The 18,795-nt window shown below is 42.8% G+C and overlaps 1 protein-coding gene across 20 annotated transcripts in view; it reads right to left on the reverse strand.

Annotated features, from left to right (window-relative positions):
* Positions 1 to 5,774: 5,774 nt before the first annotated feature.
* Positions 5,775 to 18,795, reverse strand: part of ncor2 (nuclear receptor corepressor 2) — a 195,775-nt gene continuing 182,754 nt past the window's right edge. For 16 of the 20 annotated variants that reach the window (XM_062958546.1, XM_008113654.3, XM_062958552.1 and 13 more), the window contains 7 exons: positions 17,993 to 18,201; positions 17,057 to 17,197; positions 16,223 to 16,368; positions 15,630 to 15,683; positions 12,681 to 12,911; positions 11,267 to 11,440; positions 5,775 to 10,761 (listed from right to left, as the gene is read on the reverse strand). In XM_062958546.1, coding sequence (XP_062814616.1) covers positions 10,583 to 10,761; positions 11,267 to 11,440; positions 12,681 to 12,911; positions 15,630 to 15,683; positions 16,223 to 16,368; positions 17,057 to 17,197; positions 17,993 to 18,201 — 1,134 coding nt within the window. In that variant the 3' untranslated portion in view covers positions 5,775 to 10,582. The remainder of the gene's footprint in view (positions 10,762 to 11,266; positions 11,441 to 12,680; positions 12,912 to 15,629; positions 15,684 to 16,222; positions 16,369 to 17,056; positions 17,198 to 17,992; positions 18,202 to 18,795) is intronic. The other 4 variants (XM_062958554.1, XM_062958555.1, XM_008113660.3 and 1 more) reach the window with 2 other exon arrangements.

An 18,795-nucleotide genomic window follows, 5' to 3' on the forward strand; every position in this document is an offset into this window, starting at 1 on the left:
TCTGATCACTGGTCTCATTCTCCAAGGATTTGTGAAATCTGCATTGAGAGGTCTTCTCTAGATAAGCAGATTGTAAACAGCTTCAAGAAGGAATCTGATTTTCATCTTCATTTACGCTATGAAAGAGTAAACATATTTGGTGACTGGGGGAATACAAGATAATACATCTTTGACTCTTTGATTCTTACCACCTGCTCTCACATATATTTCCAGACAAACACTGTGGTTTTATCTATAGTGTCCATATGTTCCATTCATGATAAAATAATGATTTCAAAGAACGTTATGCTCCTCTAGGAGACCAAATTGTCTATTGTGGAAGTACCCATACAATTTGATACTCTGCTTATAAATGAAGTAGAGATAAGGCAGAAATATGATAAAACAAAATGGTCTGTTATGTGGTTTTTGCAGATCACGGCACACAATATTCGCGTAGAGTGAAAGCCATAGTGGGCCAAATGTATAGTGAATGCGGGACATGTGTTGTAGACACATTATTTTCCATCACGCAATTCCTGGTGGGGAGTCCACCTTGTAGATGAAATGAGTAGGCCTACCAGGGGAATCTGCTGAACCGTTTGGGTTGAAATCTTAGGTGCCGCTTCTTATCCACAGGAAATACATATCCTGGCAATGGAGTTTGTGGATTTTGCTTCTCATAGACTTGGCAGGGGGATATAGCTAAGCAGTTAAAATCCATGAAAGCCATGGGGTCGCCATAAGTCAGTAGCCAACTTGAAGGTGCATGCACACACCCAGTTTAACCAATCCATTTTGCTCCTCTGGCAGTCTTTGCCTTTGATTAAAACTGACATATATTCTGAACTGCTTCCAATTTCCAGTCCATGGCAAGTGATTTAATAATTATCATGGGATTCGGCAGAATATTTATTTCCGTCATTACAAGGGTTCCTGCGCCATCAAAGTGATAAGGATAATTAAATAAATTTTCACACTAATTGGTATTCCAAAACTGAGAAAAGCATTTTTTTTTTGTCATGGGATACTGCTATCCCAGGGCAGAAGAATACATTCCCACCGTTCTCCTGGGCTTTTGAGCAACCCAAGACCTTTTACATTAATACAACAATGAACAACGTTTCCCAGCTGCTGCAACTTTTCCCCTACATTTTTGCCAGCTTCAGAATCCTTTATGTATTGCCAAAACCAGCTCTTTAGCCTGATGTATCATTATGTAATTTGATGGCAAAATCCTACGAACCAATGAATGATTTGTTTTGGATTACAATTTTCAGGGGAATAGAAAACACTTCCTGTTGTGAAGAATCTAAGGGATGCTATCTGCTCATCTTTCAAGGCAGGGATACATCTGTCCCAAGGAATCCAGCATATAAAAAAACCCTTCTGGGTGGGTGGGGATACAGCTCGAAATCTGTACAATCAACCTATTTCCCGGGCTCTCCTATTATCGGTATTATTATGGTTATTTATATCTCACCTTTTCTCTCCCCAAGGAGACTCAAAGTGGCTTTCATGGCCTCTCTCAATTGTATCTACTTGATACTACAATAGTTACAGTAGAATATGAGTTCTTCTATAGCTGTTCTTTTATTATGGAGTGGCTCAAACCTTTATTTCCAATACGTGTCAGAGGACTTTCCACTTGTGTTGGGCCAAGTTTAACAAGGAGGTGGTGTGTCTGTGTGTGTGTGTAAACGTACCCAGGATACTTTTATGTCTCGCACTTGTTCACTGATGAAATGTAGGGTAGCGTCTGAGGGGATTCCAAGTGGTCTCTCATTGAAGCCCTGGCTAGACCCTCCTTTTGCTCTATATTTTATACACCATCATTTTTGGAAAATATTATAAGAAATTCGAACTAAAATTCAAGCAGGAAGCTCTGAAAAGGAAAAGGAATACATTTCACCATAAAAACATGAATGTGGTCCAATAAGCATGAACATAGAAAGGGGAGCTGTATGCTTTCCAGAGGCAGCCTGCTCCCCTCTTCCCAATTGTGTTACGTTCCTTCAAATAATTTCCAACATGATGACTCCATCAAGGGGTTTTCTTGGCAAGATTTGTTCAGGGGTGGAGGTTGGGTGTTGCCACCATTGCCTACCTTTAAGGCTGAGAGAGCGCAACTTCAGTAAATAACAAGCTTATGACCCCCCCTCCCCCCCCCCCCCCCCCCCCCCCCCCCCCCCACACACACACATACACACGCACACAACCCACCCAAGACATTACATTTAGGGGTCAGAGTATTTCTGCACCAAAAGCATGGATCAACTACAGAAGGAAAAGCTAATTAAAGCAGAGCCTTTCCATACCGATTTGTGTATTGATGAGCAGCAAAACTTGGCCACCTTGTATCTTCTGCCCATCCTACCCCTTTGTGTTTCCAGTAATAAGGCTTTTGGGGCAATAGAGTTGGAATAGACCCCCCAGAGCCATCTAATTCAAACCCAATTTTCCAAACAGGAAAACAGAATCAAAGCACTCCTGACGGATGGTCATCCAGCCTCAGCTTAAAAACATCTAGAGAAGGAGACCGTCATATTCCGATGCAGAAGTATTCCACTTCCATCAAGAAGCTCTTCCTAATGTTTAGGTGAAATCAGTTTTTTCTGCAATTTGAACCCGTTGCCGTATTGTGTCTTAGTCTCCATGTCAGCAGAAAACGAACTTGCTCCCTCCTCAGTGTGACCACCTTTCAAATATTTAAACATGTCTGTCATGTCCCCTTCTCGTAGCCTTCCCTTCTCCGAGCTAAACAATACCCAGCTCCCTCAGCTGTTACTCATAAGGGTTTGGTTTTCCAGACATTTTGACTATTTTGGTGCCTCTTCTATGGATACCATCCAGCTTGTCAATATCCCTCTTGAATTTCTTTGCCCAGAACTGGATAGTGTTTGTTATTCCAGGTGAGGTCTGACCAAAGCACAGTAGTGGGACAATGACTTCTCTTGATCTAGACACTGCCCTCCTACTGATACAGCCTAGAATCACTAAGGCTTTTTTAGCTGTCACAATCCGCTGCTGACTCGTGTTCAGTTTGTGGTCTCCTAGATCCTTTGTTGTATTAGATTCTAAAACAGCTGAGCTCCTTGTTGCCTCTTCCATTTTTGGGCAATTAAAGTGTCTGCAAGGCAAGTGCGGAATTGGCTGGATCTAATATTTTTGGCAGTCTGTCCTCCAACAAATACCAGGATATTTGAAATTTCCCTGTGCGCAGGCAATAGCAAAATGCTGACGGGACGGACAAAAGGCAGAACTACTCAACATCTTATTTGCCTCAGTCTTCTCCTAAAACAGTGTTTCTCAACCTGGGGTCCCCTGATGTTTTTAGCCTTCAATTCCCAGAAATCCTAACAGCTGGTAAACTGGCTGGGATTTCTGGGAGCTGTAGGCCAAAAACATCTGGAGACCCCAGGTTGAGAAATACTGTCCGAAAAAGGTTAAATGCTCAACTTGGGGATAATGAAACAGATGATGCAGGAAAGGAAATGCAGCACAGAATAGGTAGAGGCAGTACAGGAATATCTGACGATGCTAAACGAATTCAAGCCCCCAGGACCAAGTCATCTTGTCTGGATGGCCATCTGTCTGGAGTCCTTTGTGTTCTTGGATGGTAGAATGAGGTTGGACTGGATGGCCCTTACAGTCTCTTCCAACTCCATGATTTTGGTTCTATCAATAAACACTCTTTGCACAGTACCTTTAGAAGTGTCTGTAGTTTTGGGGGGAGCTTAAGGCTTATTAGTTTTTGCAAAACAAATCCACAAATGGAGGATGCTTGTACAAGGGGGAGTAGTGTTGCAGCAGAGCCAAGTCGGTGGAAGAAGAAAGGAGCCATTTAAAAAGCTATTTTGCAGCTCCGTGCAATTCCAAAATAAACCCTGTGCCTGCCCTTGGCGGCTGTAACAAGGTGGAGCTTTGCTTGCTTGTTCCACTTTCCCTGTCCCAGCTAGCCTGAAACTCAAACATGGTGTATCCTACTTAAAAGGCTCATTTATATAAAAAGAAGTGTTCTACAAACACACGATTTTGCTTTTCCATGTTGTCTTGCTAAAACGCTGGTAGCATACATACATTTCTTTACTGCCACCCCAGACTTCCATTTCCCAGTTTGGTTTGCTTTTTGGGGGGAAAAATAAAATCTGCTTTGTACTGACAGCAGCATTTTGTTGTCAAGGGATCAGATGAAGGCTGCCCAATCGGGCTTTGGAAGATTTTAAAAAGTGGAGGTAGTTGTGCCTTTGCTGTGGAGTTGAGGCTAGTCACTGGGTCATCTTGATGCCGCATATGGTGTGTGCAAGCTCAGAAGAGTTTAGGATTCTGCCAAAGAGTGGATTTCAGCAGTTGCAGCTTCTCTCAGCCTTGCAAGTCATGTTAGGTCAAAACTGATCAGTAACCAGGATAACATAGTGTACATGTGTATCCTACACCTTGGAAGAGAGATGTGCTGGCTTTTTATGTGCTATGCCTCCTGTGTCAAAGCTAAAGAAATCTGCCTTTGTCCAGGCTTGTTTTGTGCCTGCGCAGTTCTGGGCTTGAACTAAAACCAGTACCAGAAGAACGGCTTCTGTGTTGGCTTCTCCAGGGACTAGTGGTAACTGGCTGCGCTGGCTTCTTGTTCCGTTCCAGAGCCTGCAATAAAATACTCAAGTACCAAAGGCATCCTTTCTCTGCCAAAGGAAACCTTGGCCTTGTGAAATACTGCCACCTAGCAGGTCAAATGCAGAACAGCCCATAATTGATCAGATTTAAGAGTTTTGTTGTGTGTTTTCCAGGCTGTATGGCCATGTTCCATAAGTATTCTCTATGCCTGCCATAGATGTGGGCGAAATGTCAGGAGAGAGTACTTCTGGAACATGGCCATGCAGCCTGGAAAACATGCAACAACCCTGTGATTCTGGCCATGAAAGCCTTCGATCGACAACACATTGTAAGTGAAATAAATGATATTTTCCCTACGGTGGGTACAGTAATGCAAGTGAATAACTGAACTGTCCTGGTGCTATACTCAGATGGTAAAATGCCCAAGGGTCTGTTGCAAACATAGCCAAAGGGGACTATTTTTTTTTTGAAGCTGGCAATGGGATTCCAGGACTCATCCCGGGCAGCAACAAATGAAGCAAGCTGCTTGCAAGTGGAAAAACACATGCTCTTTGAACCTGTCCTTTATGGCATAAGACAAGCCCGCTGCAGAGTCTCTTATAGAAAAGAGGAAATGTGTGACAGCCTATATGGGACCTCGATCTGATCACATTTCTGCTTTCCACCAGCCATTGAATAGCTTTGGGAGGTGGCCTGCAGCAACTCTGGAAAGGGCAGAGGGGACATCTGAGCATTTACAGAAGGCAGTGTATCCCTGCTACATTTTTAATGCAGTGTTAATGATTGCTCACTCCCACAATTGGCGAGATGGGAAAAGGGAGAGTATGTGTGCTCCTCATTCTCACCTTAAAAGCCCTTTAAAAGTCCAAAGGGATCTGCCTCTCCTCTGGGAGCTAGCTGGGGGGGGGGGGGGGGGGAAGGGGGAGAGAAATCATGTGATGTGACAGAAGGGGTGGCAGGGTGGCATTTGGCTCTGGCTCCAAGCCCCAGGAGCTCCAATTACGAGAGAAGGAAGGCAGCCTACAACCAGAAAGGTCAGGCCTGGAGAGTCGCTTGGCTCCACTGGTCACCATGTTCCATCCTGAGACAGGGATAACACTTGCATTATTAATGGCCCGCCTTGCCCCTTCTGCCTATTTTTAGCCACTTTTACGAAAAACCAAACACAAGAATCAGAAGAGCACTAATTTTGCTGGCAACAAGCTCCCCTCCCCCTTTTTTATTGAAACAGGAAGGCAGTGCTTTAACACTGCAAACCCACAATACTTGCTTCGCGGGTATGTAGAGCAAAAACAAAAACAACAATGACAAAAAGCCCCCCCCAAATAAACAATCCAAACAAATAAACACAACAACAGTGAACAAAACTTCACTTTCAGTAGAAGAAGAAAAAGCCCCAACCTTTTAGAGCAAGCTGCATAAATATTTACAACTCAGCAGTTTCTATGTACAGTCCATTCTATCATACAACTTGCTTTGAAACAGCTATGCACAATTTGGTTGTACAAAAGATAGATTTCTTCTCCCGCCGCCCACTTGTACAGTTCAAACGATAAAACTGTCTTTTCAATCTTTTTTTGTGTATTTGTACAAATTACAAAGTTGATAACACTTCAAACTTTAATAGTTTAACATAACTTCCTTTTTTCTTGATTGCACAATTAATAAAAAAAATCATAGCAGGTAGCACAATAGAGATCTATATGTCACAAAACCCTACACAAAGTATGCAGACAATTGTGTATGAAGAATGGCTTTCCTTGAAGCTAACACACAGTGCTCGGCGCTCAACTTACATAGAGCTAACAGTCAATGGGGATGATGCTTGTCAGCATTTGGTTGAAACATGGTGAGTTGGGTTTTACCAAGATCTGGCTTGTGCATGCAAGCACGCACATGGATATGTGCCAGGCCACTGATTCAGGCACAAGAAAACGTGTGTGTATGTACTTCGTATACATGCACACACAAATGGAATCATATGTATACACAGAATCCAAGCATATATATACACACACACATACACACGCAACCACGCACACACATACAGCGAATGTACACCATCTGGCAATGTGGGGAATAACCTTTTGGAAGGGCGAAAGGGGTCATAAATCCCCTTCATGGAATGTATATGGAATCTCAGCTTACAAAAATGGCAAGAGATTTTGTTGCATTATGTTCCAAAACGATGAATGTGTTTGGCTGAGTGAAACTGTACCCATTGAACACAGTCTAAAAAGAACATAACCTTGTTGAATGTGAGCAAACCCCACCTGATCTCTGCAAATGGTTCTGCTGTAGCCAGGACTTCTGATTTTATGGGTAAGAATGATGGGAGCATGGTTTTTGTGTGTGTACGGTGTGAACCAGAAAGTTTTCTGAAGGGTGGGCAGATACTGACTGTAGAACAATGGCTATTTAGTCTATCCTAAATAATGTTTTCCTCTATGGAAATAAACCAAGGGCAAGGAAGGGTGTGTTTCCTACAATGTATGAAATGCAGTACACACACTTTGGAGCACACAGGCCAGGAAGCGCTCACACACCGTAGGTTCCTGACTTCTGCCCTTGCCTATGCTAATGAAAAGACTTGTGTGTTCATGCGTTTAAGTGCATATGCAGGTGTCCAGCATGGATCTTAGCTATCTGAAAATTGGCTTCGACACTGGTGAAATCCTATGGGTATACATTTTGGGACTCATTTCCCCCAATGTATTAATTAATGTCAACTAATTAAAATCTGGCTGCAGGCTACAATACTATTTTTGGACACTGAGCAAATTCCTAATCTACCTTAGAGGCAAAAAGGAAGGCCTGAGAGATTGAGTGTCTCTCAAGCTTTGGCCTTGCAAGGTTTTGTACATCAGTTCCCAGAACCCCTGATGATTGGACATGCTGCTGGTTGAGGCTTCTGGGCACTGAAGACCAAAACGTCTGGCAGGCCAAAGGCTGAAAACCGCTGTTCTATTAAAACTCCACATGCTGCTTCCTTCGATCAGGCAGAGCTTTAAACCGCTCAAGTGCTCCTGCTGCCTTGTATGTGGCAGTAGAGAATGAGAAGAGAAAAAGGCCAAATGAGCAGGAGGGACAGGTAGAGGGTTTCTAGTCCCAAAAAGGGGGACATTTCTTCTAGTTGCAAAAATAAACACTCTCCTGGCATAAGAAAAAAAAACAGCATGAACAAGTCTGAAAAGCAGTAACTGGAGGGGCCCATGGAAAGAGAAGCAGCAGTGAGTTCAGCACTAGACAAAATATCAAAGTACACATCTGCCAAAGATAGAAATTTGTTGGTGATTTGTCTCTTCCTGAGTTTGCGGGAGAAACATGCTCTATTTTTCCAGCATTATTTGATTTCAAATGAGGCTGATCATATAAGAGAACCTTATAAATGAACTGATGGTGGCTGAGATGCTTTTTCCAGGTTTAAGATTACAAATCCATTACACCGGTGTAAAATCTGAACTGACATTTTGCTCTACTCAAGGTCTTTTGGCCCCATCTTGACTAGTCAGATCTGAAGGTTCCATCTTCAGACTTTAAACGATGACCACTGTTGCTGATAACTTCTAGAAACAGCCCGTCACATGCCAGCGTGGTCACTGTTTTATGTTGACTGGGCATTGTCCAAAAACATAACTTTCCTAAACAGTGCCCCTTTTCCTGTCTCAAAAGAATTATTGCACAATCTGTCATCAGAATAGGATTAAAGGTTTCAGAACAGTGAATTGCAGGTCAGGAGAATTATGCACACCATTCTTTCAAGCAGCGCACCTAAGCCTTCTATTTTGATTTAGGTAGCTTCCTGGCCATTATGTATTATCTGCTGCTCAATCCTTCCTAGTTTCCAATAATCTAAGTGGCACGACCTTGCAGAACACAAGGACAGAGGCCAGGAAGTGATATTGTTAAATTGTGGAATTGTATTCTACCAGCACAAGTTTTTTTTAAGATCAGAAAGATAAGAATGGAATGGATTCTCAGCAGATGTTGCCCCAGAAAAATTTCCATTTTCTTTCAAGTATGTGCTTTAGAGACTGAAACATTTCAAGCGCTTACATGTGCATACTCATGTATGTGTTTAAAGCACTGTAACAAGAAAAAAACTATTCTATTATAAAAACTGGGGGACATTTAGTAGATAGGAAGGGGAAAACCAAGCATTTCCATAAAATTAAACTCACATAACACAACAATAAGTGTAATATTGCCATTTCCTGGAGATAGTCTCCTATTACTTCTGTGCGATAACATGGTTACAGTCCATTCCAGCAGAGAAGCTGTTTTTCAGGTGCTTTTCCTTTAGTGTGCTGAATGAAAACAACAACAGCACTATTTTAGAGCCATCCTATGTGTGTGCGTGTGCGTGTGTGTGTGTGTGTGTAGAAAGGGGAAACAGATGAAAACCAAAGGCTAAAACGTTGTGCCCATGCTCACATCACTTAAAATCAGAAAGCATCAAAGTATTGACTAGGTAAAAGAACCGAACCAAAAATAGATGCCAGCCTGCAAATGTAGAAAAACCAGAGAACTTGTGGGTGAGGCAGAAAAATGCAACTTTCTGCAAGTTTCTTGACCTCTATCATTCCTCCCCAAAAAGACAAATTCACTTGAAAAATATTGTCACCTCCATGCTGGAGTATTACTATAAGCTATAAGGGTCCTGCAATTGTGAATATATTTTATATATATAATATATTATATATATATTTATATATATATTTCTTTTTTTTAAAAAAAACTAAGTTAATACATTCTATTGTACTACAGAACCATTTTGTCAGAACAGTGTTATCTCTTGGTACTTCCATACAATGAACAAGCCAGTCGAAAGCTTGCACACAACATAAAAATCTTCTTTGTACAGGAGTGGAGACTGAAAAGCAGCATATAATACTGTTTTAAAGTCCTTCCTTGCGCAAAAAAATATCTGGCAGCATTTGCCAAAGGTATCAAAAATATACCCTGTAGACCATATACACAGCACTGTTTCACAAAACAATGTACCATCTCCCTCATCTGTCGAACCTCTATTTGTAGCCTGCATGCTACATATAGGGAAGGTATTTCCAATTTCAATTCCTATTCAAACCTAGCATTCTTTTTTTCCAAGGGAAATCTCTCCTTGTTCATTTTCCAACCTCATGGCCTGCCTCGACATCCAAAGCATTATTACTTGCCTCAGTATTTGTTAAAAGTTCAGCTGGGCAAGCAATTTCCCTTAAGTTTCTATCACTACACATTAAGAAGAGTACAGCCAGAACTAACTGTGAGGAATGGGAAAAACACACCTTTCCTCCACAAGGCCATTCTTATTTGCTTCCTGATTCAACCAACATGCAATTCCACTGGTGCAGCCTCTTGTGATGATAAAACACAAGTTAGAGAGAGAAAGAGTTAATATATCCTATTTCAAGTACTGGATTAACAGATCACAACAGTGCACACAAGAAGGATGTGTTACAGAGGTGGGAACACATGAGAAATACACATCAGGGCTTTGCAAACCAAACACACTGCCTTCTTCCAATGAGCCTCCTCTCTCCTTTTCTCTCCTCATTTGGACAGAAGGACAGAACTGGTGCAGCAGATGGAATCCCCTGAGAATTAATAACTGAGATTTGGTGACTAGATCCAGTCTCTTGGTGAACCTTCAAGGCTTCCCTTGTCTGCCCTCCTACATACACTTGTGTTCATTTCTTGCCACAATTGTTCCAAGATGATATCAGCACCAAAATGGCCAAGAGAACTGGGTTGGGTTCCATTTGCTTGCCGTAGTTTTTAAGGCCTTGAAGCTGAAGAGATTTGCAATACCCCTTCCAGATGTGACAAAAAAGATCAGCAGATGGGAACAATGCTGCTCCTGCGCCTGATCTAGGGCAGCCACAGCTCAGGACAGAGAGCCAGAGCCCTTATAATACCCTGGCTGGCTCAACAGCCACCACATTGATCTGTTAATTTTCATGACGTTTTCCTCCATCACGGTTCCTCTGTGTTTTCATTCACTGTCTGAGAGGGTCTCATACTGTGAGACAAGGAGTGGTTTGGGCTCTTCCTCCCATCCGTGGTGCTGGCTGCCAGAGTTCCCCTGTGGAATGGAGGCAGATGGTGGCGGAGCCGTCACTATACCCGTCGACAGCCTCATTGTGAGGGGATTGTATGGAAATGGCGTTGAACCTGGACAAAAAAAGCAGAAAGGTCAATAGCTGGCCAACCATGGGTTCAGAAGATTTCAAATAGTTTGATCTTTTTATCTTACCACAGTAAAATATGTATGTGACACCAAACCGGGAGGCATAGCTAATATCCCAGAGGACAGGATCAGATTCCAAAATGACCGTAACAGATTAGAGAACTGAATGGCCAAAACTAACAGAAGGAAGGGCCTTCAGTCCCATTGGGTGTGTGTGTGTGTGTGTGTGTGAAAGTCAAGGCAGGGAGGGAGCCAGAAGACAAGGCTCTGATTCCTGCGAAGTCTGTGAGGAAGTCCTCACTGAACTAGCATTCATGTGATGACACTGCTCTGCTATGGTTTTTCTGCAGTGTTAAGGCGTACGAATGGCTGAATGAGACTTTACCTGACACACGTATCACCTATATGTCATTTCTATCCACTAACAAAAGTGCTTTCATTATTTGGTCTCTTGCCACTGAGCAAAGCAGGCGTGACTGTTGCTGTTACCTGCAGATGATGGTCTGTCATCCCAGACACGGTTGGTGAGAGGTGTCCTCCTGTTACAGTCTCCCTCTGAATGAACAGATGAAACTGATGGTGGCCTCTCTGTGGACAGACCTGGTCCTGGAGACTTGGCTTTGCGACTGTTGGCTCTGGCAGCAATCTTTGGCTTCCCTCCTCCTGGCAAAAGAAGCATCTTTCAAACAACCATTGATAGTGACGTGCTGAAATGGCAGCAGCCAAAGTGGGCTAAGTGCCCAACGAAAAGTGCCTAAACAGAGCCTTTATCGGGCCAGGAACAGAAAAGATAAGCCTTAGCCAACAGCAAGGTAGATTTAGAAAGATGGGAAATGTAGCTGTAAATTCCCCACCTCTACATTAGCAATACACGTAATCAATGGCCACTGGACAAGTTGGTACCAGACATTATTTGCAGATAAACAGCACCTTTGTGCAGATGAACAACCGGTGTTGTTCATCTGTGCAAAGGTGCTTTTTATCTGCAAATAATGTCTGGTACCAACCGGTGTTGTTCAATGGCCCTTGATCAGACATCGGAAAGGGTCCCTTTTTAAACTACAGCTCCCAGTATTCCACAGGGAACAAGGCCAGCTGAGGGATTGTTGCAGGGTCCAAGAAGCTGTAGTCAAAAAGAATTTCCTCATCTAGCCAATGACAATAGATTCATAGGAGGTAATTTGATGCACAGGAATATCCTTGAGCGGACTGGGATATGAACCATGGATGAGGCCTTCCTCCTTTTCTTCACAGCTGAAATGTGACCATCAAAGGGCAAAATACAAAAACCATTGACATTTTTCACAAGACTACTCTTGAAAATAACACCCTATATGCCATTGCATGATTGAAGGATTTTACTGAGTGGTATAATGTCATTGTAAGCCGCCTTGGGTCCACGTTGCGGAGAAAGGCGAGGTAGAAATATCCTAAATACATTGCTAGTCTGGATTTGAATATAATTGCAGCATTTTGTCTCAGTCTTAGAAAAAGACTGGTTCTTACCCTTAGTTTGAACCCACATTTCTGACTGTCAGTATCCTGGCCCTCCCTAACTCTTCCCAGAAAGATGCTGGAGGGTTATGACTCTTTCCTTCACCATTCTAAACATTCCAAGCCTTTCTTAAAATGCAGAGAGACCATTATAAATAAAAATTTACAAAGGACAAAGAAAAGGATAGCATGTCAGTGTTTTAGAGGAAGCAAAATGGCACTTTCAGTGAAGCGCTTATCAAAAATGGGAACTTGGATTAATCAGCACAATTAAGAACTAATACATAAGTAAAATGCCCCAAGCTTAAAGAAAAAAGGGTGAAGGAGACAAAAAAAAAACCACCGGAAAGAAAAAGAGAGGATTAATAACAACCAAAAATAGTGTCAAAGATCGGAAAGAGCTGCAGACCTGGCAAGGAGGAACGCATGTCGTCAATCCGTCCATCAGGAGCAGTTACAGGCATAGCAGCGGGCAAGCTTGCACTGGCATTCAGAGGGTTAAAAGCATTGGCACTGAGAGGAGAGCGCTCGTCCCACTGCTCGTCATATTTACCCATTAGGGCTTTCCTAATAATTGCCTCCAACCCCATGTTGGTACTGGAATTTTCTTGGACCGACTGGCTCCTACAACTGATTAACCCTGGGAGGTGTGGAAGGAAGGGAAGGAGAAAGAAGGGAGGGGGAAATGGGGAACCAAATAAGAAATTGGGGAGATGGAGAGAGAAGGAAAGGCAACAAGGGAGAAGGGAAGAAACAAACAGTCAGCACATTCTTGCAAAGCAACAAACTCCATCATGGATGTCTTACTGGTTTCCCAAAACTCTGCAGCACAGTCACCTAAGGAGGTTGCAGCAAGGCCATAGGAAACAAAAACTACTTACAGATTTTTGTTTCTGGAAGGCCACACACACACACCATACACACAGTTTCTTCCCCAAGGCTGGAGGAGGGGAACTACCCGCTTCTTGTCAGGGGGTTTGCCTTGGGACACGTTGTGGGCATTGCCACGGTCCCTATGTGATGCATTGGCCCTGGGCTGGTTCAGATGCTTGGACTTCCTCCATGCGGAGTGGGAAGAGGGTTGGGGTGGGAAGGGGGTCGGGAGGTCTGAAGCCGTGTGCGCTCACTGATGGGCTGCTTCCCAGTGAATAGCAAGTGTGAGCTGGAGAAAAGGGGAGGCAAACCAGCCCTCACCAGGAAGCAACACGGTCCATGCCAGATCAAAAGAGAATTACTCTGTATTCATGTGTGCATATGATTTTTACCTACTTGAATCTCACATGATATCACTGTTCAGGGGAAAAGGCTGCATTAACATCCATGCATATGCTTGCATTCTATCAGACACAAGTGACATTCTTTGAGATAGAAAATGCTTCAGGTTTGCACAAGAATGATGTACTCCCAGGGAAACATTGGGGAGATTGGGCGATAGGGCAGAATATTATTATTGTGTTGTCGAAGGCTTTCATGGCTGGGATCACAGGGTTGTTGTATGTCTTTCGGGCTGTGTGGCCATGTTCCAGAAGTATTCTCTCCTGACGTTTCGCCCACATCTATGGCAGGCATCCTCAGAGGCTGTGAGGCATGGATAAACAGTTTATGCATACCTCACAACTTCTGAGGATGCCTGCCATAGATGTGGGCGAAACGTCAGGAGAGAATACTTCTGGAACATGGCCACACAGCCCGAAAGACATACAACAACCCAATATTATTATTATTTGAAACATTTTGTGTTTCTGAAGATATTTGAGAACCAGCCCTGCTGAAAACAATGGGACTTTGCCTTCAGAGGTAAAAAGAACAAGATGGCTCAAGGTACACTCTTTCAGCCATCAACTAAGCAGCACAACCCCCCCCCCCCTCAGTATTTTAGTTTTTAGGCCTGTTCCTGGGGTTCTTTGGAGTTGTGGTGGGTCAATTCAGAAAATTGCATGGGATAGATCGCATCAGCTCTTGTTTCTTAGATATGGTTATCGTGGTCTTCTATGGTAAGTAAATGGCAACTGGTAGATGGCATATGTTCTGTATCTCAAAAGCTAGAGCTGATAGGGGGAAACTGGTGCCATTTTTGGAATCAGCAGGTCAAATACACCCAGAAATAATGCTAACGCTTGAGGCACCAAAATGTGTTTCAGTGAGATCCTGATTATCCGCAGACTACTGTGTCACACAGATATCAGTTTCTAAGACGTCGTCAGGATCCCCCCCCCCCCCCCCACTTAAAAATGAGCAAGAGGATCGCCTTGGGGCCCACTGACTGACTGCTATTTTTAAAAAAATCAAAACAAAAACAAACATCTCAGAACAAACACTTTGATCCAAGTAAACAGGATGGAAAGATAGCTGAATAGAAGGTGTGCATTTTTCAAGTCAGAAAATTCATCTGGAGTTCCTTTTTACTGACCTTTTCTCATTCTCTGTTTAAATTGGTGGAGAACAAATTAGGAATCTCTCTCTCTCTATATATAATTCTTTATTTTTAGCTTGCCCTCCAAATTTAACATATCTAACTTTAACATAAACTGAGGTGTTGTGATCCCTGTCGCTAGGCAAAGGACACAAAAGAGCTTCTAGAAGAGAGTGGGTTATCCTGAGCTTCAATGCCTCACAAATTGCAGATATACTGTTCAATGGGAGGGTTGCTTTTCCATCCTGAGAGTACATGGGAGCCAGCCCTACCCTGCGACTAGACTTTTCCAAAGTTTTCCCTTCATAGCTCTCCATGAATCCTTCCGTTCTGATTCCCCTTTCTTTGGGTGGAGGCTGCCTGACAAAGAGACTCCCAGTGGGAGAAAAGCTCAGTTAAGCAGTGTTGTGTCTATGTGTGTTATGTCTTTTGATATTGCAATCATGTCGTCGGAAGCCATGCAGTTATGGGGCAGCAATGCACAAAGATCAGAAGAGTTGTGGTGGGTGAACTGCTTGCCAGTCATTCCCAGGGAAGAGGGACCAATACAAAAAAAAAATTAGTAAGAGAAATCTGTACAATATGGAAATGAAGAGATGTCTTTGTAAAAGAAAAACGCCTACAAATCTTACCTATTGTATACTCCCTTCATGGTTCCCTCTCTCCCTGGATTGACCTTCTTTTCAATATAGCTGCCTCAGAGGACGTTCTTTAAAAACTAATCCCATACCCAGTTTAAAAATGAATGCTCTTCCTTGTGAGGTCTTTTGTTGACTATAGCTAATCTAGTAACACAACTGACTCTGGCCACGATCTGATATTACAGATGGTTGCTAACTTTAATGTCACTTTGTCCAACAAGATTATTGTTTCCTCTGTTTGCTGTGAAATACAAATAATTGGGGGATATTCAAGATGACTTGGAAAGGGAAGTATAATGGTTACCTGTTCCAGTAATTGCTGGCATGTTAAAAATTTCTGTTCCAGGTTGTCCAACATCTGGAGGGGAAGAAGGGGAAAAAAGCACATCTTAGGCCGAGGCTATACATTTGTAATATGAATTGTACTTTTGTGAAATGTTTGGTTATTCCAACAAGAGAATGTCCTTCAAAAGCTCAAAATTTCTCTCAAAGAAGCTTTTGTTGTCCTTGGAAGCTGAGCGCATCTACGCAAGTGCAAGACATTATTTTATTTGCTCTTTTATATAAACTGTATGCAAGAGATGGGCTCGTGCAAGGCTCTGAAAAAACTATACAGTTGAGACAATGTTATGATCAAGAGGAAAAAACTCCTAATTCTAAGCTATTGTGAAATGTAAGCAACCACTAACATATCCACTAACCTGGATATGAGTAAAAGTAATAATTCTATAGCAATCATGAAATGAGCTGCCGCTAATGCATACCTTTAGTTGATCAATATGTTTTGGTTGATTAAATTCAATCAATTAATCAACCTCGACTGTAATAATTCCTTGATCAATTCTGCCCATTCCAACCACTAATGGGAATAAGGGCCAAAGCCTTAGAAATCCTTACTGTATTCTGCTTCACTCCTGTTGTTTGTGCTGAGTTTCTTGATGATCTCTTGCTTCTTGGATTTCACCATGGCTGAATTGCTTTCAGTCAGTTTGCTGAAAAATGCTGGTGGTTGTACGTTGTTTCCTGGAGATTTGGAGCCCATCCTGCAAGATTGAAAGTCCAGCAAATTGTTGATATAGGCAAATATATCTCCCCTTACCTCCTGTGCACCAATCCTGATCATGAAATGGATCCAAGGGCTACCCCCCAACCCGCTAGAAATTCTATACTTGAAATCTTGGCATACATTTGACATAAGATACACAAAACTAACCTTCCTGCTTGCCCACCCAACTAGCTACATAGTTCATTTATCCAACATGCAAGAGGTACAATCCAGAAAGCTACTTTATTTGTTGCAAGCCTGAATGGTCAGAGCACCTATGAGAAAAAGTTTTTCTAAACAAGCTAGTTTGCTCTATTCAGCACAGATAGAACCCCCCTCCCCCCTACTACCAGGTGAGGCTCATAGGCAAGGAGATTCTTTGGGGATGTTGACCATAGAGTGTCTTTGCATACATATCTCCTTGCCTTTAAAACCCTATGGTCAACTTCCCCTTTGAGCCTCCTTGCCTGTGCTTGGTTTTGGATTTTATGAATGGTCCCATTAGAAATACACATGGCTCTCCAGATGTGGATAGACTACAACTCCTATCATTCTGTCCATCTCCCTCAAATCCTGCCAGTATTTTAAGCTGGGCCATGGTGGGAATGTGCTCCAAATGTGGAAAAAGGTTAAGAAGCCCTGCTCTGGATAGCTGAGTTGCTGTGTTTTCTTCCCACTTGTCATACCTTTGGTCCATTGGTTCCCCTTCACGATACATAATGGGATATGCGGCATTCCGCACATGATCCGATTCTCCCATTCCGTCTGGTGGAGATATCGGTTCTATGCAGTTTTCAGAAGCAGGCACTTTGATTTGCTCGGGAGACCTGAGGACACAATAGGAACATGACATGAGTTAGAGCATATTCCTTTCCTGCTGAATACAAAAGTAAGTGGAAACAAAAGAGTGGCCTATAAAGCTCCTTTGCAAATACAGCAAAGTGGGAAATGTGATTATAAGAAATGGAGCAGTTAAGAATAGCACTGATGGGGAGGATGAAGCCAGAAAAAGAATGACAGACAAAGCATGTAGGCTCTGTAATTTGGGAACAGCAAGAATGGTTTTCTGTGTTCTGCTATGGTACTGTTACACACTGATCTCAGGTATTTGCATATGAATGAATGTGTGGGTAATTGGTGCTCTCATTCTAAACCTGCAAACCGCATGTGGGTGAAAGGAGAACAGAAGGAATTACTGCTGTTCCAAGGAGAGAGTTGTAACTATACCTAAATATTAATGAAAGTTCTGAAGGCCTAAGAAATATTCCTTTTCTGGTTAACTCTCAAAACTCCCAACGACATGCCATGGATGCTGTAGCGAAAAAGCCCCTTTCTAAGCTCTATGTTGAAGGGGATGCTTCAGAGGGCATTATCTAAGCTCTATCTGTGTATTGTGCTCATAAGCAAAGAACATTCAGAGGTCCTTTTGGGTCGTTGTTCTACGACTCCCTTGAGACTTATGAAAGTCCAAGGTGGAACACACCCAAGAACATGGTGAATAACCCTGTCTGGATCAGATCCATGCATTTTGCCATCATTCCTTGCTCAAAATACTGAGATAGGAAGAAAGAGAAATTTAACCAACAGGAAACAGGCAAAAGACGAGAACAGAGCAGCTTCACCTTTTGCTTCCTTCGCTTTCTGGTGAAATTCTTGAAGCAGACATGTGCTGCATTTGCTGCTGCTGCTGCTGCTGGATGTAGGTTTCACCAGGTGTTCGCCGGAGATCAAGCGCAGGACACGAAGCCCCAGCATAGGAGTAGACGGGAGCCTGGATGTGGGAGTTGAGCTGCTGGGGGTGACGCCGCGTGTAGTCCTGGGTGATCACTTCCTACAGGAAAAGAAAACAGCCCTGGTTTTTGGATAATTCCGTATTTTCCCGTTTTTTTCCTGCAAACAAAACCTTGAAGGGCTGGCATAGAACAAGGAAAGGTCATGCACAGTTTCAAGGTTTCCATAACTTTATTATTCATGTTTTAAAAAAGAGGGTAGATGTCTTATTTGGAAAATAAAGTGTTTGTTTAATTTGGTGACCTGCAAACCTTCGCTCTCTAAGGATTATTCTCCATCCTGATTTAGCTGTGGAAAAAACACTGCATGTTTGCAATGGGAGAAAGATTCTCCTCCCTGAAGAAGACAGTAATTGCTGTTGAAATGTTTTCACTGGTTGGCAATAGGAACATAAATGTTGTTTGAGACACGAGGGAAGGGAAAGATCTGACTCACACTTCTAAAACATGCAGGAGAGATTTCCCATCAGGCCAAACCCCTCTCTTTCCTCCGAATCCATCTCTGGAGGCGGGCCTGAAGGAAATTTCCACTTATTCCCAATATACTGATTGGAGGTAAGGTGGCATTTCCTTCTCACTAGCCTTTTCAGCCAGGTGCTGGGTGACACTGCTCTCCTTCCTCCTTGCTCCTCACC

This window comes from Anolis carolinensis, chromosome X, assembly GCF_035594765.1.
Source record: "Anolis carolinensis isolate JA03-04 chromosome X, rAnoCar3.1.pri, whole genome shotgun sequence".
NCBI lineage: Eukaryota > Metazoa > Chordata > Lepidosauria > Squamata > Dactyloidae > Anolis > Anolis carolinensis.